The sequence below is a fragment of the Nannospalax galili genome, unplaced genomic scaffold, assembly GCF_000622305.1.
Source record: "Nannospalax galili isolate Female #2095 unplaced genomic scaffold, S.galili_v1.0 scaffold339, whole genome shotgun sequence".
Classification (NCBI taxonomy): domain Eukaryota; kingdom Metazoa; phylum Chordata; class Mammalia; order Rodentia; family Spalacidae; genus Nannospalax; species Nannospalax galili.
The window spans coordinates 1668441-1692814 of NW_008344185.1; the positions used below are offsets into that span (position 1 = coordinate 1668441).

Genomic DNA, 24374 nt, shown 5'->3' on the forward strand with positions numbered 1-24374 from the left:
CTGGGTTGAGGGAGCCTCAATTGGGGAATTGCCTCCATTGGACTGGCCTGTGGCCATATCTGTGGGGTATTTTCTTGATTGTTGAGTGATATGGGAGGGCCCAGCCCACTGTGGGTGGTGCCACCCCTGGGCAGGTGGGCCTGTGTTGGATAAGAGAGCAAGCTGAGCAGGGGGCAGGGGAGCAAGCCAGTAAGCAGCGTTCCTCCATGGCCTGTGCTCGGGTTCCTGCCCTGAGTTCCTATGTTGGGCTCCCGGATGAACGGCAACCTGAGATGTAAGTCAAATAAACCCTTCCCTCCCCAAGTTTGTAGTGGTCAGAGTATTTTGTCACAGCAATGAAAAAACAAACAGGGAGGGAGGGAGGGAGATATCAATTGATGAATATGGGCAAGCACATGTCACAGGATGCAACTGTGGAAGACAGATGACAGTTTTCAAGAGCAAGAGCTGGTCCTCTCTTTCCACCATGGATTTTGGGATTCAAACTCAGATCATCAGGCTTACACAGCAAGTGCTTTTACCTACTGAGTCATCTAGCTGGTCCCCAAAATTTAATTTACACCCATTTCTATATTGTGAACCTTTAATATTTTGTTTCTTTCTATATGCTGTTCCTTTGTCATGGAATTCCCTGCTGTCCTATTTTTCTTATTCAAATTTTCACCCTTCAGAGGCCTAATTCTTTCTGTTGTCTCATTTAGCACTCCAATAATAATTAATCCTTCCACATTCCCAACAGCACACTCTGTACGTCTGCTCAGAATCTGCTGGGCATGGTAGTATGCACCTATAGTTCCAGCTACACAAGAGGTTGAAGCAGGACAATCATCTGAGTCCATGAGTTTGGACCAGCCTGGTCAACATGGCAAGACCTAATCTCAAAAACAAACAAAACAACAAAACTAATCTTAAGGACAGAAATCAGCCTAAAGTGTTACTCTAAACTACAGCTGGAAAAAAAGCATTCTCTGTGATCCCTGTAAACTGTCTTACCTATCTTTAATACCCTAGTTTAGAGGAGTTGAAGACTTATAAATTCCTAAAAATGTTTGTGAATTTTATGTGTCAACACAAAAGACTGGCTCAAGAACTTAAAAGACTTAGCCACAATTCACAGAACATGAAAAGCTAATCAATATATTATATTTTAATTCTAAGAGTCACCTTCAAAAACAGATTACAAACTATACCAGTTCACTCAAAAGTCACTACTCAGATTTAAATTATATAAAATGCTAGGTCATTCCCCTAAGGAAAAGACATTATATACATGGTTTCTAATTTCTGAAATTATATACAGCATAAAGAAAACTTATATAAGTGTTACAATTCAACAATGAGGCATTTTGTTTTTGTCTGAGACTGATCTTACTATATAGGTTGGTCTTGAACCCACAAGCTGCTGACTCAGCTTCCTGTTAGAATTACAAGCATGCATTACCACATCCAGTTCAGAGAGTTTTGATTTAAAAAAAAAACAAAAAACCCCTCAGTGTGTATTTTAGCCTAAAACTAAGGAAATTTTTTTTTAAAAAATCTTTTTGAGACAGGGTATTCCTGTAGCCACAGCTGGCCTAAAATTCACTATACAGACCAGGCTGGCCTCAATCTCAGAGATCTTCCTGCCTCTGCCTTTACCTCCCAAGTGCTGGGATTAAAGGCGTGTGCCACACCACCTGACTAGGAAATAACTCTTGACAAAAATCTGTTCCACTGGTTTTCTCATTGAAAAAAGTACTAGAATATTTAGAAGCCTGCATCAAAAGGTATCACATAACCTCATTTATGAATATATCTACATGTTAATACTCTCCTGAATAATATCCTAAAATATTTACTTCTACTGTTTCTATTCTCTTCTATAAGAACTGGCAAAACCCAGAGATGAATCTTAGAGTGCAATTACATGATCTAACTGGCAAAGGCCTGTAATTGCAGTACTTGGAAATCAGAAACAAGAGTATCACTGCAAGAGTATCATGGCCAGTCTCCTTTACATAGCAAGGTCCAAGCCACCTAGGGCAATGAAACCCTGTCTTAAAAAAGAAAAAGAAAGCCGGGCGTGGTGGCGCATGCCTTTAATCCCAGTGCTTGGGAGGCTAGGACAGCTAGGGCTATAGGGAGACCCTGTCTCAAAAGGACCAAAAAAAAGAAAGAAAGTAAAAGAAGGGATGGAGAGATAGCTCAGCAGTTAAGAGCACTGGCTGCTCTTGCAAAAGACCTGGGCTCTAATCCCAGCACCCAGATGGCAGTTGCAGGGGATCTGATGCCCTCTCCTGGCCTCTGCAGGCATGCTATGACATGGCCACACTTACATATATACAGGCATAACACTTAAAACACATAAAAATAATTTTTTAAAATTTTATTGAATGTGTATATTTAATACACAACACCTCAAACAATCTTAATCATCTTTATACCCCCATCCCCACTGGCACCCTCCCATAGGCCCCCACCCCAACTGGAGCCCATATACTTGGTCATCCCTGTTAAGGCCCACTGGCTTTTCAGTGTGCCCAACCATTCCCCAGTTCAAGTCTGTCCACTAAGTCTAGTCAGCCTATCTAGAGTCCTTTGTTTTAAGATCAGCTCTTCTTCATCTAGCAGCTATCAGCTGCCAACATTCCATCAGAAAAGACTGAGAGGTCTGCTGTTCATTTTCCCATTTCTATGCTGGCTTATTGTCTGCCTAAGTTTGCATGGGACTACTGTATGCTCACATCACTGCCATAGAATCGTATGAGCAGGTTCCCAGGAACTTGTAGGACTCTGTTTCCTATAAGCACATCCTTCCTAGCTCTTACAATCTTTCCACCCCCTCTTCCACAATGGAGCCTTGGGTGGGAGAAGTTTAATAAATGGATCCTGTCCAAGGACCAGCATTCAGCAGACTCTTGATCTCTACACTTCAGCTATTTGAAACCTTTTGTATTCCTGGCCCTCCACTTCGTGAGGAAGCTTCATTATTGAGAACTGAGAGATTCATTAGTGTCCTCTTCATTATACCTGTTCTGTGTTCCATGAGCCTTAGGTGTAGAGGTTGCATTGTAGATGTGTCACTTAGGCCTGGGCAATTCATAGACAATTTCTGTGTGTGACCAGTTGTGGTACTTGATAATAGTTTCTGACTGGTGCAAAAATGAGGTTCTTTGATGAGTTGTGACTAGGATATCTGTCATGTCTTGAAGCTGGTGTTGGATCATCTATTGATGTTTTCCCTTGGTATCTGTATAGTGTTCTCCAAAGCTATGAGAGATAGACTTCTGGGGAAGTGGTTGCAGCTCAGCTGCAACTCTATTGCTCCAAATTCTGTGTCTGAAGTATGCTCTGTCTTTGACAATAGAGTCTTATCTTCAAGTTCTGGGAGGTCATTAAGGGCTGTGGCAATAGCCTAATTTTGGGAGTCTCTTGGACCACCCTGGCCAACAACTTAAAGGAAGGCATCTCCTGTCTGGCACTGTTTCTTGATATGTAGCTGTTAGCTATACACATGGACTCATGTAGAGATAATGTATGTATAATTTGTCAGTAGGTTGTTGGACTAATATGGTTCCCTCTGGTTTTTTAAAACTAGCTAGTTTCTTTCCCCCTCTCCCTCCCCCAGCCCCACCTACCTCCCTCCCTCTCTCTCATGCGCGTGCACCATGATTTCCCCCATTTAAAGTGCCCCCGTTTTAAAAATTTTTTTAAATTTTTGAAAAACCTATTTTCCAGGTACAAAGCTGGTTGAGCTTGTAAAAAAAAATTTTAAAAATAAAAAGAAAAAAAGAAGAAAAATCAATGGCATGGTCCAAATCAACAATACTATCTTAACTATGTAGGTTTCAAAAATAAAATGTACATTAACATTTAAAAAATAACTTAAGTCAATTATTATCAAGAATATATTAAAATATAAAATTCAATTTGTGTTTGTTGTATCCAAATAAGAAATTAGGTTTTCTAAATGTTAAATACCTGAAAAATGATAAAAATAACTGAAAATGTCAATAAACGTTTTCAAAAATCAAATTTAAGGTTAAGTGCTATGTATTTTTAAAATTACCAAACAGAGGTTATGTGATAAGTTTTGATGCAGACTTCTAAATTGACTAACACTTTTTTCAATGAGAAAACAACCAGTAGAACAGAGTTTTTCCAAGAATTATATATAGTTGCACAAGCCTGAAATACCAGCAAGTTGGGAGGCTGAGAAAGAAGTTGTTCAACACCAGTCTATATTATACATAGAGAGTTTAAGGCCAGCCTGGACTATATAGATAGTTTAAGAATATCCTGGGCATGCTCCTCATGCCCCCTGCCTGCCTCTCCCAATCCCACCCCCCGGCATTAAACAAAAATGAACTTAACTCTATCAACAAAATCTACCCTCCTACCATCCACTGAGTTATAATAGACAGCTTTATACCTAACAGCCAATGAAAGCCTCTATGCCTTCATTCAACAGTTCATGAGTTTAAGGAAAGATAATGTTTACCTCTGTTGCCCAAATTCCTCCCAGAGGGGAAGCCACTTCTCATGAAATGATCTCTTCCAGAAGGTCCATCTTTCATTTCTAAAGCAAATAACATTTTGAAACAAGTCAAACAAAACTAAGTATACAAATATAAATCCTTTTCAATGTACCTTATACAGGAAAGGATGAATTTTATTCATCAATAAGAAAAAAGATCTGAGCTTGGTAGCACAGGTCTGTTAATCCTAGCTACTTGAGAAGCTGAGGTAGGAAGATGGCCAGTTCATAGTCAGCCTGAGCTATAGCTAAGCTCAAAGCTAGCATTAGCAACTTAGTGAGACCCTGTCTCAAAATTAAACTAAATTTAAAAAGTAAAAAAAGGGCTAGAGATATAATTCAATGGTAGAATGCTAATTTAGCATGTGTGAGGTCCTGTATTCAATCCCCAACACAAAAAGAAAGATGACAAGAGAGCCTAGTTGAAAATGAGTTAAGAATATGAACAAGTAGCTCTTCAAAAGAAACACAGAAACTAATCTCACAACTAAAGAACTTTAAATTTAAAAAAAAAGCAGAGAGCAATTTTCAGTCACTTTCTTAACTAGAAAACAATTTTAAATTCTCTAATATCCGGAACAGACAAGGACATTGGTGAAACCAGCACAAAATACATTCTATTTAAAATATAAATTGGATTAATCTTGATCCTACTTGTCTTTTTACAAGTACATTAATATGAATTTCCCCCTTGAATATATTCACATTATTATAAAGCTACAGATAAAGATGTTTTTATAAATACTGTCAGTAATCACAAAAAAACTAGCCAAGTTTGTAGAACTGACTTTGTTCAACATACACAGTGATTATAGTCTGACCATGTAAGGTCACAAGTTCAGCATATTTTTAAGACTATTATAGACTCAAAACTCTATAATCAATGGAATCAAAATAGAAGTTAATAAATAGGAAAAATCGGTCTAAAAGTCCCTCATATTTGGAAATATGTTTTGGGGGGCAGGGCAGTACAGGGGCCAAGGTATGTACATGCTTAGCAAACACTCTGCCACTGTACTACATCATCAACTGAGAATTATTTTTATAATAAACCTATGTAATGCACAACTCAAAGGAAAAAAAGAAACCACAGTTGAAGCTTAAAATACTTAGAACTAGGATTTAAAACATCACCTATCAGTATGTGAATTTGTATAACAGAAAATAAGAACACAAAAGTTAAAAAGTTAACTAGCAAGAGTATTAGGGAAAAAAAAGTCAAACCACAAGAAAGAAAACTATCTGCACTGAACATGTAGAAACTTTTTCCTTCTCACTATCCCTTGAACAATATAGGACAACCATATACATAGCACACAAGTTATGTTAGGTATTATAAGTAATCTACAGATGAGTTTACATACACAGAGGGTATATACAAATACTGTGATTTTGTATCTTGAACATTCTCAAATTTTGAGGGATTCTGGAGTTAATTTTCTAGAAACACATAGCAAACAAAAGAGATGTTCATAACAATTTGTGACACCAAGTTTAGGAAATTTTTTGGTCTTTTTGAGACAGTGTCTCCCCGTAGCCCCAGCTAGCTTGGAACTCACTATGTAGACTGCCTCCTGAGTGCTGGGATTAAAGGTGTGTGCCACCACTCCCAGCTCCTAAGATGAGGAATTTTTAATAGAATAAAAATGTGGTATATTCACACAACAGAGTGATTATAAATCTTACAGCAACATGGATCAATCTTAGAAATTGTATTGAATAAAAAAAACTCAAATTGTGTAAAACTACACACATACACACAACACAACCATCATTATCTCTATAAAACCAGTGAAAATTAAATATTTTACTTGGACATATGAATACAGGCAATGAAACTGTACTCGGTGTCACATCTGCACTCAAATCTCTACAACTAAGGCTCATGGAACACAGCAGAATAAGGAGTAGAGAACGGGCTAATGCACCCCTCAGCTCTCACCAGTGAGGCTTCCATGTACATCAGAGTGTGATGCACAGAGAAGGCCACAACTGGACAAGTTTTAGGGAACAAGAGACTGTAGAGAATAGGATGGGATTCCTAAGAACCTTACCCACCCATGGCTCAGGGACCACTGCAGAAGAGGCGGCAGAAAGACTGTAAGAGTCAGGGTTGGTTCATGAACACAGGTAGGTAGAGGCCTCCAGGCTACTGGAGGCTCACTCATGTTAGCCTGTGGCAGTGGTGGCGTCAAGCATGGGACCCATGTCAGTTCAATTAAATGAGGTCCCAAAGGGAAGGTGAGAAATAGGCGGCAGGCTAGCACTAGATTGAGAACTATTTGAAACTGACTGCTGCTGGGGTGAGGGAGAGTATGACTAACATACGACCACTGTACGGGCTGACTAGACCCCAGTGGACGCATTTACACTGAAGGATATTTGGGTATAAATACCTGAATGACTCGGATTCAGCATGTATGGCTGAGTGCATAGGGTTTGGTCAGGGGATAGGGGAGTCATGAATCAAGGAGGGGTTCTGGATTTGAGTGGGAAATGTATGAATTTTAAAAAACTCAATTTAATTTTTCAAAAAGTGGGGAAAAAATGAAAGGGAAAGATTCAGGTACTTTGGCACACATCTGTATTCCAGCGACTTTAGAAGCTGAGGCTGGAGGAACACCTGAGCATCGAGACCAACCTGGGCTATATAGAAAGACCTTGTCTCAAAAAAAATGAAAAGAGGACTGCCGAGATGGCTCAATGGGTAAGGGCACTTGATGCTAAGCCTGACAAAGCCTGAGTTTGAGCCCAAGGCACTACTACATAGTGGAAAGAGCACAGACTCCCACAAACTGTCCTTTAACCTCCACATATATTCTATAGCATGTACATCCCCTCCACTCCCCCACCCCTCCCAACCACACATTGATTAAAAGTTTTAAAAATAGGGGCTGGAGATATAGCTCAGCAGTCAAGAACACTGATTGTTCTTGCAGAAGACCCAGGTTTGAATTCCAGCACCCACATGGCAGCTAACAACTGTCCATAACTCCAGTTCCAGGGGATCCAATGGCCTCTTCTGTCCTCCACGGGCACTGTATGACATGGGTGCACTTACCTACATGCAGGCAATACACTCATATACATAAAATTAAAAAATAAGACATTAAAAAGTTTAAAAAATAAACAGGATGGGGGTTGACAGAATGGTATATGAATACATAAGCTATGTAACAGTATTGTCAATGATCTCAAAATAGCTAAGTTCAAAACATACTTTATAGCTCCACAATTGAAATTTTCACACAGTAGCAAATTAGTTCCTTGTACTGTTGCTGTGACAAAATACCTGACAAAATCAACTTAAGAAGGGTCTATTTTTGCTAACAGAGAATACAGTCCATCATGGCAGGGTAGTCATGGCAGTGTCAAGGAACATCCAGTAGCTGGTCACACTGCATCTGCAGTTGGGAAGCAGAGTACAATGAATGCACATGCTCTGCTAGATTTCTCTTTATTCATTCCAGAACTCCAGCCCATAAAATGGTGCTGCCCACAATGGGCAGATTTTCTCACCGCAACTAACCTAAACTAGATAATCCCTCAAAGTTATGGCCAGAGGCTTGTCTCCTCAGTGACCCTACATCCCATCAAGTTCATCACTGAAATTAATCATCCCAAGTAAATATTTCTTTTCATAAAAAGGTATTCAGGGGCTGGAGAGTTGGCTCAGAAGAGCACTGGTTGCTCTTGCAGAGGACCTGGGTTCACTTCCCAGCACCCACATGGCAGCTGTCAACTAACTCCAGTTCAAAGGGAAACCAATGTCCTCTTCTGACCTCTGAAGGCACTGCATGATATGGGTGCACTTGCATATGTGCAGGCAATACACTCATACACATAAAATAAAAATAAAGTGCTTTTAAAAAGGTATTCAATAATGATTCTACAATAAAGTCACAAGATATTAGTCTCTGGATTCTTGTCACTCCTTGCCACATTAAGTGAAGATTTTCAAAAATAAAAATGCTAAATTTTATGTATGCCACACATCCCTCTTGCACATATTCTTCCTCTTGGTACATTCTAGCAGGACATTTCTACCAATGTCCTTACAGTAAAGCCAGACATTTGTACCAAGGAACTGCTAAGTTTAAGGCAAGAATTCAAATGCTTTTGGACCACAGAAAGTTCAGAGCCACTTCAAGAGGATCTATGTATCCAAAAGGTACCTGCTCCAACATCCAGTATCATTAAGGAGTAACCTAGCTTTTAGCAAAATGAGAAAGAGATTGCATTTCAAGGACAAGAACTGAGTCACAAAAATTACCAATTCTCCAAACTTTTCTGATTTTGAATGGGCTTTTTACGGGTTTGTTTTGTTTTGAGAAAGGGTCTCATGTAGCCCAGGCTGATCTCAAACTCACTAAGTAACTTAAACTCCTGATCTTCCTGTCTTGATGCCCCAGTGCTGGGATTACAGATGTGTGCCACGATCCTCAGTTTTCTTTTCTCTTTGCCTGGCTTTCCCCCAGATATACAAATGAGACTTAGCCACATCTTACCTGGCTCAAAATTTAAAACTATGTTATGTAACACAGATGTCAACAGTTACATGCAGCTATTTAAATTTAAAATTCATTAAAAATTTAGTACTCAATTGTACTAGCCATATTTCAAATACTCAACACCTAAAAACAGCTTGTGGCTATCATAGCAAACTGTACGGCTAGAAAATATTTCCATCACCTGGTATAACAGTTTCTAGATTCATCCATTTGCCTGCAAATTATTTCATCTTTCTTTTACTGCTGAGTAGAACTCCACTGTGTAAATGTACCACATTTTCATGAACCACTCATCAATTGCGGGGCACTTAAATTGTTTCCATCTCTTAGCTGTTGTGAAAAAAAGCAGCAACAAACATGGCTGTACAAGTATCTCTGCAATAGGATAAGTCCTTTGGGTATATGCCAAGGAGTGGTATAACCAGGTCATATGGTAGGTTCATTTTTAGTTTATGAGTTCTCCATGCTGATTTCCATAGGGGTTGCATGAGTTTGCACTCTCGCCAGCATTTGGTATCATTTGTTCTCTTGATCTTAGCCAGTCTGACTGGGGTAAGGTGAAATCTTAAAGTGGTTTTAATTTGCATTTCCCTAATTACTAATGATATTGAACACTTTTTAAGGTATTTCTTAGCCATCTTTATTTCTTCCTTTGAGAACTCTGTTTAGATCTTTAGCCCATCTTTTAATTGGGTCATTTGTTTTCTTGATTCTTTGTTTTTTTGAGTTCTTTATACATTCTGGATGTTAAACCTCTGTCAGGTGTGTCACTGGTGAAGATGTTATCCCACTCTGTGGGTTTTCTCTTTGTTTCTTTTGTTGTACAGAAGTGTTTTAGTTTAATGATGTCCCACTTGTTGATTGTTGACCTTAATTCCTGAGCAACCAGTGTCCAATTTAGAAAGTCTTTTCCTACACCTCTATCTTATGGTTACTGCCAATGTTTTCTTCTAATAGTTTCAGAGTTTCCAGTTTCACATTGAAGTCTTTGATCCATTTGGAGTTGACTTTTGTGCAAGATGAAAGATAAGGATCTAGTTTTCATTTTTCTATGGGTGGAGATCCAGTTTTGCCAGCACCATTTGTTGAAGATGCTCTTTCCTCCATGTGTGCTCTTGGCACCTTTGTCAATATCAGGTGGCTGAAACTGCCTGTACTCAGGTTTGGGTCTTCAAAGATGTTCCATTGATCTATGTGTGTATTTTTGTACCAGTACCATGCTGTTTTTATGACTATAGCTCTGTAGTATACTTTGAGATCTGGTATAGTAATCCCCCCAGCACAGCTGCTTGTGCTAAGGGTTTCTTTGGCTATCTGGGGTCTTTTGTGCTTCCATATGAATTTAAGGATTTTTTTTTCTAATTCTGTGAAGTATGTGCATCACCTACTAAACAATACTATTCAAATATAGCCCCTAAGTTCTGAAACACTGACATTGTTCAAACAATAAGGTGCTCATTCATATTTCCATCTTAAATCAAAGTATAAAGCAGGCATCAGCAGAATAGCACTCCAACATTAGAAACCCCAGCACAAAAACTAACAAGTCAGACATGGCTTTAACACTAATACATGAACTAAAATACTGTACTCGTTAAAGTTTTTGCACAAACATTCCAAAATTGTCTCTACCCTTTAGAGATCATTAGCACAACAACATTTTCCTAAATTAAAAATACAAATGCACACACCAAAAACAACATGCACATAAAATCTAGGTTTTAAAAAAATTTTTTAATTTTTATTTTTATTTTTTTGTATATGTGTGTATTGCCTACATGTAAGTAAGTGTACCCATGTCATGCAATGCCCATGGAGGTCAGAAGAGGCCATGGGATCCCCTGGGACTGGAGTTACAGACAGTTGTTAGCTGCCGTGAAAATACATTTTTTAAAAATGCCTTCAGAGAAGACGATGATTAAGAAATCCCACTGGGAGCTGGAGAGATTGCTCAGTGGTTAAGAGTGCTTTCTCCTTAAACAAGGGCCCAAAGGGGAGGTGAGAAATAGGTGGCTATTCAGCACTAGATTGAGAACCATTTGAGACTGGTTGCTACTGGGTGAGGGAGAGTAAGACTTACATACGACACTGGATGGGCTGACTAGACTTCAGTGGATGCATTTACACTGAAGGACATTTGGGTACAAACACCTGAATGAACAGGACTCAGCACGTGTGACAGAATGTGTAGGGTTTAGGGGGGTCATGAATGAGGGGGGTCTGGATGTGAGTGGGAAATACTGTATGAAATTTTAAAAGCTCAATAAAAATAAAATAAGAGTACTTTCTCCATAATCATGAGGACCAGAATTTGGATCCCAGCACTTACATAAGCTAGGTATCTGGAAAATAGTTATAACCCAAGCTCCAAAAGGGTAGAGACAGAATAATTGCTGAGGCTTGCTGGCTTCCAGCCTAGCCAAGAAAACACAAGCCCCTCATTCAAGGATGAGACACTGCCTCAAAGAACTAAGTGGAAAGTGGCAGGAGGCCATCTGATGCTCTCTTCTGGCCTCTATGAATTTGCACAGGCCAGCACGTGTATGTGCACAAGCGCACACGCGTGCGCGCGCGCGCACACACACACACACACACACACTCTCACACAAATTAACCACAGTTTTTTTTTAAAAGGGCTTGTGAGGTGGCTCAGTGGGTAAAGACATTCACCACACAAGCCTGGTAACCTGAGTTCAATCCCCAGAATCCATGTAAATGTGGAGAGAGAGAACTAACTCTACAAAGATGTCCTCTTACCTCCACATCATGTGACACACACACCTGTATACACATTAGCATGCCCAAGAGCATACACACACACACACACACACACACACACACACACACACAAAAACACATCCCTCTCATACTGACTTAGGAAGAATTCAAATCAAAGACAGGTGATGAATCAGCAGAGGTAGCATAGGCTCTGCACAATGTGATAAGGACAAAGAGAATATGGAGAATTACAAAAATTTAAATAATATTCTGAACAGAAGTCAGGCATGATGGTACACTCCTATAATCCCAGCACTTGGGAGGCTGAGGCAGGAGGATATTGAGTTGAAAGCTACCCTGTGTTATACAGTGAGTTCCAGGAGTTAAAAAGTGAGACCGTCTCCAAAGCAAACAACAAAAACAAAGGAATCCATAACCATATCCCAGAGTGAAATCAGGCTCTGTACTATTGTAAGTTACTCCATATTATGTAAAACCATAGTTTTTCAGAGTGTCTTGCCCTGAGAGAATCCATTTTACAAGCAGTTTTTTTTACTCCATTTTGAGGATGGACGATGACTATACCTAGGTGAACAGTGGACAGCACTTCTTGTCCAGCACCACCCACACAGCACAGACTAATAAATGACTTATTTCTGGGAATAGAAAGGGTGACACCTTATAAATTTATGGCAATAAATTGGAATTATAACGGCATATGGGCGTATTATAATCATTATCAGAAAAACTAGGTCCAAGAACTTATCAGGCACACCAGACTAATGAATCCTCACTGTGGATCCATAAAGAGGTGGATACCTAGGCACACCAATAGCAATGATTCCCTCTGATCGGTCACTAGATCACCTGTCAAGGACCACAGGCAAAGAACTCCCAGGGTCTTAAATTCAGTTCTGTCCACTACTGACATGGCCTATTCAAACTGCCATCTGCAAAACCACTTATTACCTGTCTGGACTTGCCATCCATCTGTCACCCTTTCATTCCTCTAGACCCAGTTCTGCCCATCCCTTCACCACGCTCCTGCAACCCAACTCTGACTCTGCATCCCGATTCTATAGCAGCTTCTTCAGCAAGATCTCCAGCTCCTGTTGGGTTCCTTATCCCATCAGAATGCAAATTCTATTTGCATTTCTAGTATGTCCCCTGCTTCTCAGGACTTCTAAAACCTCTTGAATGCTCCTGTGGCCTCTCAACCCTTTACAGCCATTCTATAGCAGACAGACAGACAGACAGACAGACAGATAGATAAATGATAGAAAGAAAGAAAGAAAGAAAGAAAGAAAGAAAGAAAGAAAGAAAGAAAGAAAGAAAATATAAAGAAAGTGTGTGATGTGTAATCTGAGAGTTAATATTAGTAATTAAGATTGGAATAAATGGGGCTGGAGAGATGGCACAGCCATTAAAGGCTATGGCTAACAACAGAAATGTCAAAGATTGGAATAAAAGAATTAGTGTTCACTTTGGCCAGGACTATCAAGGAAAGCAGGAGTAGCTGGCAAATTGTTGCCACTGAAACCACTGGATCTTGTCAATTTGTTATTCAATAATTCTGACATTGTGGAAAAACACAAACCTGGTCATTTATGTTTCTAAAATAAGTATTAGAAACATGACACCTAAAGGGAGACCAGAAACTAGAGTATCTTCTCTCAAAACAGCCTAGCCCTTGTTCAATCACTTGGTAATAGAGCCCATTCATGGACAAGCTATGCCCAGCTGTACAGAATTAAACTTCCAATAAGCACTTTAATGGCTTATTCCTAAATACACAAAGCACACAAAGACCAATGAACGTTTACAAAGACCAGTGGACTTTAAAGAAAACTGTAGGGGCTGAAGAGATGGATCACTGGTTAAGAGTACTGACAGCTCTTGTAGAGGACCCAGGTTCGATTCCCAGCACCCACATGGTGGCTACGAACCATTCTTAACTCCAGTTCCAGGAAAATCCAAAGCCCTCTTCTGACCTCCATGGCACTACACGACACAGCTGCATTCACATACATGCAGGCAATAAACTCATAAAAATAATAAAACTACATAAAAGACATGTATTAAAACAAGCCTACACACACACTAAAAAGAGAGAATAAAAGGAAAAGAATTAACCTCTAAATGGAGTTATAGAAATCCATGTAAATTTCTCAAAAGTGAAGGAGTTCACATTTAAGAGGTCCACAAAAGATGGTTTGTAATAAAAGTTCTACATTAAGGTAAAAAAATCTTTCAAATGTACTCCTTTCATAGGAAGTTTCAGTGAAAAAGAAAAAAGTTCCACAAAACTGAGGGGGTGATGGGATCAAGAGAAAAAATAGGATCCAGACAAAATGGAATGTGACACATGAAAGAAGTGAAATATAATTCCTGGAGAGCATATCTAGAGAGCAACCAATATGCATTAGAGCAGCTGCTTGGAGGATTCAAAAATGAGGCTTTTTTAAAGAAACTGATGGCTCATGTTGTATGTTAGAAATTGAATGGCTATTTGTGCTCTGGCAGAGGGTTTGAGAATGAATTAGCAATAGAAACACAGGTCAAATAAAAGATTGGTAATAATAAACAAGGTTGAACAAAGGAAATGAAAGTATAATATATGGCATGGCTCAAAAGTGAATAGCATATACCTAGCTACAATGATATGAAAACTGAATATAAAATTTAACCATAAGATGCAACTATTAGGTTAGTATGAAGGGAGAAAATATGAATGGGGTAGAAGTAGAGAGGCTAAATACTCATTTTCTACACTAAAGTCAAAAGGTGAGTGAAAGGCAGACTAAATTCTTCACTATAAATTATGAAGTTACTAGTTAACAGTTATACCCAGGTAACATTAATTTTCACTTAATTTTGGATAAAACTAGATTACATCAGTTGCCCAGAAGCACTCCCATAATTATCTGTTCTACTCTCATTTTGTTGCTGTGATAAAATACTCTGACCAAAAGCAACTAGAGGAGGAAAGGGTTTATTTGATTTATACTTCCAGGTCACAATCTACGATTGAGGGAAGTCAGGACAGGAACTGAAGGCCAGAATCAAGGAGGAATGCTGCTTTCTGGCTCGCCCTTCAGCCTATGTTCCACTAGCTTTTTTATACAGCCCAGGCCCACCTGCCTAGGGATGATGCCACCCCCTCCCGTGGGCTGGGTCCTCCTACATCAATTAGCAATTAAGAAAATGCCCCACAGACAGGCCCATAGACCCATCTAATTGAGACAATTCTTCAGTTGAGGCACCCTTTTCCCAGGTGTGTCAAGTTGACAATAAAAACTAACCAGAATACTACCATTAAGTAAAATAAGATGTAGTAAAATAGGATTCCATTTCTGTGAAACATAAAATGAAACCGGTCCAAGTACAATTTTAACAGCATGAAGAGAGTATAGAAGGGCAGGTAAGCAAAGAAAAGCAAGTTTGTGTCTCAATAAAAGGAAATATATAAATATCTGTACATAAAATGCAAACAATTCTTACATAATGGAATATAATTATGTGAGAATATATGAAGAATTTAAATAATCAGCCACAGACTATCAATAGAGGCTGAAATTCAGAGGCCAAGATATTAATTTAGTTTCTTCCCTTCTCCTCTACTTAAGTTTTTGGCAATAATCATTTAGGTACCAGTTTAATATACATTCAGTTGACTTGTTATAAGAAACAATTTCTATGTCCATAAAACTACATTTAAAATAAACAGGGCTGGCAAGAAGGATCAGTAAGGGTACTTGCCATCAAGCCTGAGATTGATCCCCAGAACACACCAGGTGAAGGAGAGAATCAGCTCCTACAAGTTGTCCCCTGACATCCACACATGCTGTGACATGCATGCACACCCCTTATACACACATACACACACACACACACACACACACACACACAATGTAAATAGTAATTTTTTAGTTTAAAATTTTTTGAAAATTAAAAGTACAAAAAAGTATTTTTTATTCAGAAGTAGAGAATACTTCTCATCATGTGATTTCATTTCTTTACCCCAAACGGTCATTGATCAATGATTTTTTTTTTAAAGTAAAGCTCTGGCTTCTAGTTGGTGGTCATTTCAATCTACTTTTTGGAAAATCCCACTACAACAGAGCACTAAGCTCCTATACGATACAGGCCTATTTCAGTCCTTTGCTGGCTTTTGTTGGTACCTCAAAGAATTGAGTTTCTATTGATCACTCAGTGATCTTTGTAAATAGACTTATCAAGAAGTGTACTTTTACCCATATTTTCTGAACATTTCAAGTATACAGAGTTCATATGAAGGAATGTTTGTTGCAATTCCACAAACTTTTAGGAATTTGATTACATAGTAAACTAAAGCATTCAAATGAAATGCATCTTGACAATAGCAAAGGTTCTTATAAACTATGTCAAGAGATTTACATTCAATTTAAAATATTCATAGGTATTAAATTGGCTTTAACCTGATAATCTGAGTCTCAAACTCCTCTCATTATATAAACTACCTTGCCACAGATGTTTTTACTTTAAGTCAGGTTTCAGTGAGTCAACAGCTTTCTTTACTATAAATTGCTTTACCTCATCCTCTAATTTCTTGTTTTGTTTTGAGACAGGGTCTCACTATGCAGCTCCAGTAGGCCTGGAACTATGTAGACCATCTTTGGCCTGAACCTCACAGAGATCTACCTGCCTGTCTCCCAAGTGCTGGCATTAAAGGCATGTGCCACTATACCCAACTCATTCACTAAGTTTAAAATTTTTTTATATATTTTATTATTTTTATTTTATGTGTATGAGTGTATTGCCTGCATGTAAGTGAGTGCACCCATGTTGTGCAATGCCACAGAGGTCAGAAAGGGGTGTAGGATTCCCCTGGAACTGGAGTTAAGGATGGTTCGTAGCTGCCATGTGGATGCTGGAAATCGAACCCAGGTTCTCTGCAAGAGCAGTGCTCTTAACCGCTGAGCCATCTCTCCAGCTACCTAAAATTTATTTTTATTTTAAGTGTATGAGTGTTATGCCTGCATATGTGTAAGTGCATCCATATTGTGCAGTGCCTGTGGAGGACAGAAGAGGGCACTGGATCCCCTGGAACTGGAGTTACAGTTGTTAGCCACCATATGGGCACTGGGATTCGAACCTGGATCTTCTGCAAGAACCACCACTGAGCCATCTCTCCAGCCCATCTTCCTCTAATTTTTAATGAGAGAAATAATAAAACTACATAATACCACTAGGCCTTGTGTTTATCTGCCTTAAAATGAGTAACTCAAATTGCTGGAGACAGTTACTCAGACTCACGGAAAGTACAGTCGTATGGTTGCCAAGGCTGGAAAGAGGAGGGAGTGAGGAGCTATTGTTTTAATGGGTACAAAATTTCAGTTTGAGAAGATGAAAAGGTTCTGGATGTGGATGGTAGATGACTGTAGCAACTGAGTGTTATTAATGCCAATGAACAGTACACTTAAAAACGATAAAGATGGGGGCTGGAGAGATAGCACAGCAGTTAATAACACTGACTGTTCTTGCAGAAGACCTGGGTTCGAATCCCAGCACCCATGTGGCAGCTAACAACTGTCTGTAACTCAAGTTCCAGGGGATCTGACGGTCTCGTCTGTCCTCCACGGGCACTGCATGACACAGGTGCACTTACCTACATGCAGGCAATACACATATACACATAAAATAAGAAATAAAATATTTTTTTAAAAGATGGGCAGGCAATACACGCATACACATAAAATAAAAATAATATTTTTAAAAAAAGATGGGGGCTGGCAAGTTGACTCAGCAAATAGAGGTATTTGTCATATAGGCTGGATGACCTCAGTTCAAGCCCCACATAAAGGTAGAAAACTGTTCTCTGACCTTCACATGAATGTCATGGCTTACACGCACAGACTAAAAGATCTTTTTTAGTGGTAAAAATGTTCATTACTATAATATCTTTCAATGTACAACAGCAATCACATTTGAGCAGGTTTCAGACTTCAAGAAAGTGGAAGACAACTACCATGTGTATATAGTTTCCTAGCCCAGGCCCCACACTTTCTACCATCTTCCTAACCATTTTGATTTGGAAGTGTGGGTAGCATACCAGCAGGGACAGAGACAGCATAGATGGAAACAAGTACAGAAAAAGGGATTGGAGGCAGCAGGATGGGTAAAACCCCTTTGTGTTGAAACTCATTTCTTATTCTCTTAGGCGCTTTCATAAATTAGTTTTCTGGTGCCAAAGAAACTCATGATCTTGATGGTATATCATGTTTGGCTTCAATGGTTGTACCCTGATCAGTCACCATGACTAGAATCTGCTTTAACAATCTTACCACTGACCTACTCCCTTTTATCAGGAGCCCTCCCAAGCTCTAGCAACTTGAAAGCCAAACATGCAACTTTCAAGTTGGGAAAAGTTTTACAGAAACACACTAAATCAAGTAACAGTAATACGGTACTCTCTCCTCCTCTTCTACCTAAAGTGCCCCTATCCCAAAAAATCCTAACTAAAATGAATCCTCATCGGGAACTTAAAGATATACTCTATGTCTATCAGTCTGCTCTTTATTAGATAAAGCCCTTAAAGCTACTAAGTTTCACCTTAACACTTACCTGATAATGAAGCTGAAGTCCTGTTAAAAGTGTCTCCATTTGCTCCAGAAGAATATTTATCCTATAAGAAAGACCATTTTTCTACTCTGAATAAAAGCATGCCATCTATTTCAAATAGAAAATTATGAAGCCCCTTTGTCATGGGAAATACATTCTAAGGACCCCCCCCATGACTGAAACCATCGATAGCATCTAAATATACACACACATTGAGATACTTTTTCTTATCTATAATGCCTGATAGTTTATAAATTAAGCACAGTAAGAGTAACAATAAAATACAACAATTATAATACACTGTAAAAATACTTAACTGTTCTGTACTCACCTTCTTGTGATATGACCTGATAACTGCCTACACAATGAACTGAAGTGAGATGGATGCCACAAGCATTATAATACAGGAGGATTGGGTTACTACTGACCCCCTGACAATATGTCAGGAGGATCACCTACTCCAGGTGATCCTGAGCCTTAATCTATGACAATGTCAGACAGGTAATATATACAGCATAGACACCTCAAAGGGATGACTCACATTCTGGGTAGGACAAAGAGGAGGTTTCATCATACTACTCAGAATGGCACGCAGTTTAAAACTTGTGATTTACTTCTGAAATTTTCCACTTAATATTTCTGGACTGTAACAGTTGGCTGTGGGTGACTGAAACCACAGAAAGCAAAACTGCAGACAGAGACTACTGTACAACAACTCAGCATGAAGCAATGATAAAACAGTAAGATTTTTCTAGGTTACTGGATGTTCCAGTAATCATTTCGTTAATCATTTCAAGACACAGTCAGTATAACATTGTAGGTGTAAGACATATCACTTTAAACTGTATTTTTATATTTTAAATTTATATTTCAATAATAAACTACAGCCATGGGGCAAATCTGTTGCCCCATCCATGTTTATAAACAATTTTATTGGAGCACAGCCATTCATTAATCTATGAATCCATCTACAGTTGCTCCCATATTGCAATAGCCAAATTGAGGCTAAGACTGTAAAACCTATAAAGGTCTAAATTATTTACCATCTAGTACTTTGCATAAAAGGTTTCCTGACTCAAAAGCATAAAATATTTAAATAAATCAATTACTGCCAATATACAACATAGTTAGCATAGCTCTGTATTGTACAGTACACTCACCAATGCTACAAAGTAGAGTGAAAAATAAAATTTGCAGGCAACAGGTTCTACAGTAAAGAAATTTTTTATACTTTCAAATAGCTAGGCATGATGTTGTATTCCAGTAATCCAACACTCAGAACACTAAAGCAGGAGGAACATGAGACTGAAGTTGGCTTGGGCTAAATAATCAGTCTGTCTTAAAAATAAAAGAAAGCCTCCACTATAATTAAAGCAAAACAAACTGGTGTATCTACATTTTAAAAAAGAATAAACTCTAAAGAAAATTCATTTACGCACTGAAAACTATATATGCATTCTGCTGCTGTCTTTTAAATCCAATGAAGTGGTGAACTTCTAGCTATCAGGTCAGAATACTGATGATTAATTTTAATTAAAGTTAAATGAGCACTACTTGAAGATTATCTTCAATACTTTCAAATAGTGACTGCTGCAGTTTCCCTACTTTAGTCTAAAAACTGCTATTAATGCATATCCATTATTGTGACAGTAGTATACTGACTGCTGGACTTAGGAAATTCAACTGTTAATGTAAAATCAATAGCTAAATAACTCTGGAACCACATCTCCCACCCAACTTCATGTGCTCTTTTTTTTTTTTTAACTTACTTTTATGTGTGTTTTCCCTACATGTATGTAACTGCACCCATGTCAGGCAATGCCCTGGAACTAGAGTTAAGGGTGGTTGTTAGTTGCCATGTGGGTGCTGGGATCTAAACCCAGGTCCTCTGTAAGAGCACCCAAGTGCTATTAATTGCTGAGTTATCTCTCCAGCCCCCAAATTTATTTTATTATCTCAACAACCATTACTACCTACTACTGCTTAATAAAATTACAATTATGGAGAGATTATCTCAAATTATTTCCACTTTAATTGCAGGAACTTTTTGCCTCCTGAAATGCCTCCAAAAGACAAATAAACCATATAGAAACAAACACTATTGAGAATGACTCCTATAATCAGTTAAAAAAGCATTGTTGTAAAACAAGCAAGCTGAATAACACATTCATTGCAATAAGCCAGCAAACACAAATATGGAATCACTGAGGTTTCTGGACTATATTGCTAGAGTATCCAGCTTTTTCTAAGCCCACACCTTTCATTCTATCCCCAGAGGAACATCTACTTCCAAATCTAGATCTGAAGAGTTCTAAGTCTTCTTAGAACATTGCCCTATTAGCTCAACGTTATATAAGTATAATTGATGGTGTATCTTAAAAGAAAGCTCCTCACTGAAGATCTGATCACACATACTAGTTTAAGATACTAGCAGTATCAACAACAAAAACTGAAGCCAGGCTTTCTCTTGAAAATTCAGTTATCAATCAGTCAAAATGGAGCCTTTTTAAAAAACTAAATAAAAGACCTTAAGATTTTTCCTCTATAGAAATGCCCTTTTTATTTGAACAAGGAAGGTAAACAAAGACAAGAACTGTATCATGATCCTTCAAGTCAATTAAACCAAGTTACTAATTGCAAAACCAGTACCAGGTGTCAAGTTTGCAGACATTAAATGCTAGAATTTTACTACAAATTGGCTCCATCCAGATGTATTAAGAATAGTAAAGTAGGGGCTGGAGAAATGGCTCAGTGGTTAAGAACACTGGTTGTTCTTGCAGAAGAACAGAGTTCAAATCCCAGCACCCACATGGCAACTAACAGCTGTCTGTAACTCCAGTCCCAGGGGATCCAACAGCTTCTTCTGACCTCCCCGGGCTTTGCACAACACGGGTGCACTTACCTACATGCAAGCAATATATGCATACACATAAAATAAAATAAAAATTTTTTAAAAAGAATAGTAAAGTAGAATTACCAACAAAATTTTATGTTAAATTTAGTGTTATCAATGTCAAGATACAAGGTATATTATTGAATAACACAGATTCCAAAAAAGCAAATTTCTAAGATACATCCACCTGTCAGGTGTAATGGCCCATGCCTGCAACTCCAGCACTTGAAACCTAAGGCAGAAGACCCTTAACTCTGAGATTCCACCTTAAATGGGGGTGGGGGTGGGGAGAAAATATCAACAACTCAACAATCATCCCAACTTCAGAAACACAATGCAAGCTAGGTGGTGGCACAACTCTTTAATCGCAGAAGCAGAAGCAGGCGGATCCCCCATGAGATCCAGGCCAACCTAGCAACCTAGTCTACATGGAGTGGTCCAGGCCAGCTGAGGCTACAGGAAGACCCTGTCTCAAAAAACAGAAACCCAATGCAATAAACATGAACAACATGCTACAGAGCAGCACACACTTCACAGAGTTTTGTAAAAGTCTCAGAGAAAAGACAAATCAGACAACTTATAAAGTCCAAGTGAAACAGAGCCTGTATCCATAAACTAAATTTTGTATTATAACAAATCTGTTGAAAACCAGAAGGAACACCAAGCCATAAGATGTCCTTGTACCATCTTGCCAACATTTGCATTTTTGGGAAACAATTCCCAACTTAAACAAAAAAGCTACAGGTACTCATAACAATATGAAGTGAAAAGCTACCACCATCTTAAACTCCCATGTTTGATATTCTTAAACTCTCATGTATGATATTCTTTCCACAAAAATCTTATGTTACTGTAAGAAATTAATTTCAGTAAGTTTGTAATAATTAGTGCTGAAGTGAATAAAGGTAGGTTCAAAATTACTGTTATATACTATCATTAAAACTAGTTCATTTGGGGGCTGGAGAGATGGCTCAGCAGTTAAGAGCACTGACTACTCTTGCAGAGGACCCAGGTTCTATTCCCAGCACCCACATGGTGGCTACGAACCATCCTTAACTCCAGTTCCAGCCCTCTTCTGACCTCCATGGCATTGCACAACACAGGTGTACTCACATACATGCAGGCAATACACTTATACACATAAAATATTTTTTAAAAAATAGTTCATTTTAAAAAACAAATACTAGGGGCTGAAGAGATGGCTCAGCAGTTAAGAGCACCTGCTGCTCTTGTAGAAGACCTGGGTTTGGTTCCCAGCACCTAAATGGCGCTAACAACCATCCTAACCTCAGTTCCAGAGCACCCAATGCCCTCTTCTGACCTTCCCCAGCACCAGGCTTGCAGGTGGCGTACATACAAGCAGGCAAAATATTCATGCATATAAAATTTAAAATTTTTAATTAAAAAAACAAATACTAAAAATTTAACAAGAGTGAGCAAGATTTTTTAGGTAATTTGTCTTCCCTCTCTAACATTTGTTTTTCCATGATTCAACAAGAACTATTAAAATATACAAAAGATATTGATAAACTAAGTTCCAAGCCAAGAAATATTGTGCATTCAAGTTATTATTTGGGGTATTTGAATTTAGAGACCACTTATTAATCAAATCCAATTAAAAAGTGCCACATATTTTTTTTGTGTAAAGAAAGAAGCATCACACTTAAAATCAGGAAGCATCAGAACTCATTGACATACACTTAAAATATAAATTCTGAAGGGGGGAAAAATTTCAAAAACAATTCCTTAAAACAGTATCTTCTAAAGGGCATTAAGTCAGATCTGAAATCCAAAGGCTCCCCAATTGGCATTAAGATAAAATAAAAATGTTTTATAGTACTAACTGAAGGTACCATCTGAATCAGTCTAATATATTTACACTGAAGGTTCTCCTTGCATGAAATTACTTTTCAGAATTCAAAGTATCAACCAGAACCAATTACTAAATTTTTCCATTCAAACATCCCTCACGAACATTCAACCACATTTGTACAAGTTTGCCTTCACCTGTAAGTCCTAAATAATTCAGATTTAAATTACATGTCGTACAGCTTTCACTTTTAATTATTAAATTACCACAAATACATTATTCTATTTGAAGCTGAGTCTTTCTCATTCCCCATATAGTTAATAAAAATCACATGCACATGAACACTGAAAGAGACTATAATTTGATTTCCCTATTAGTTCAACCTTTATAAAAAGCCACAGCATTTAACAACAGTACACTTTAAATTTTATTACCTTCTCAAATGCAGGAACATAGGAAGACACATGAGGTCTGAGGATTTCTGCTTCCCAGTCTTCATCGCCCATGGTGACTTCGGGTTCTTTTAAAAAAAGAAAGAAAGAAGAAAAATTAAGCACTTTTTGTGGGGGGGTGGGGCTCGGTTACATCAGGAGTGTATCTTTACACTAGTGGGCTGCAGTTTAGCTCAGAGACAAGCAAACGAAGCACAAGGCACTGGGCTTGGTCTCCAATACCAGAAAGTAACAGAACTGCTTGCTAACTTTAACCACCAAATTGCGGAAAGGTTTTCACGGGGCGGGGGGGGGGGGGGGGGGAGACGACACGGGGACACATCTTGCTTCCTACTTAGACGTGATTTTTCTGGCAATCCCCTCACTTTCTCAGAAATGCCTAGGTTTGCCCGAAATGTGTTTTCCCGCAAAGGATCCTCAAATGGCTTGCCGTAGATGAAAAGGAGCGGAGGTGTCTATGACAACGTTCCAGGTATTTCCCGCTGCTACCCTAAAGGTGGCCACGGATGCTTGAGGGTTTCTGTTTGGGGACGTGGGGACGGGGTTGGCCCTGGAAACTGGCGAGGAAGCAGTGAGTTGGGGACAAAATCCCTCCAAGAAAGCCTAGTAGCTTCCACAAGGGGTGCTGGCACACAGCACCACAAGCACCGTTTCTTCTGGGAAATGGCCGCCTAGGCGCACAGCTGTTGGCCCTCAGCCTCCCCCAGGCCTCAAGCCTCCACACGCACCACCGAGAGGACGCAGCCCCGGAGGGACGAGCCCCTCGGAGCCCATGGAACCCCAGCGGCCGCACCTGCCCACTCTGGGCCGAAGCCTGGTCCCCAAGGCCACAGGGCGACACCCGGCCCAGAGGAAGAGGAAGGCTTCGCCCAGC

General features: G+C 38.9%; 1 protein-coding gene across 1 annotated transcript in view; it reads right to left on the minus strand.

The window, feature by feature from the left end:
• Positions 1-23554, minus strand: part of Ddx4 (DEAD-box helicase 4) — an 86187-nt gene extending 62633 nt beyond the window's left edge. Inside the window, 3 exon segments of the mRNA XM_008840383.1 lie at positions 4481-4558; positions 18349-18409; positions 23483-23554. Of these exon segments, the coding sequence (XP_008838605.1) occupies positions 4481-4558; positions 18349-18409; positions 23483-23554 (211 nt within the window).
• Positions 23555-24374: the final 820 nt, after the last annotated feature.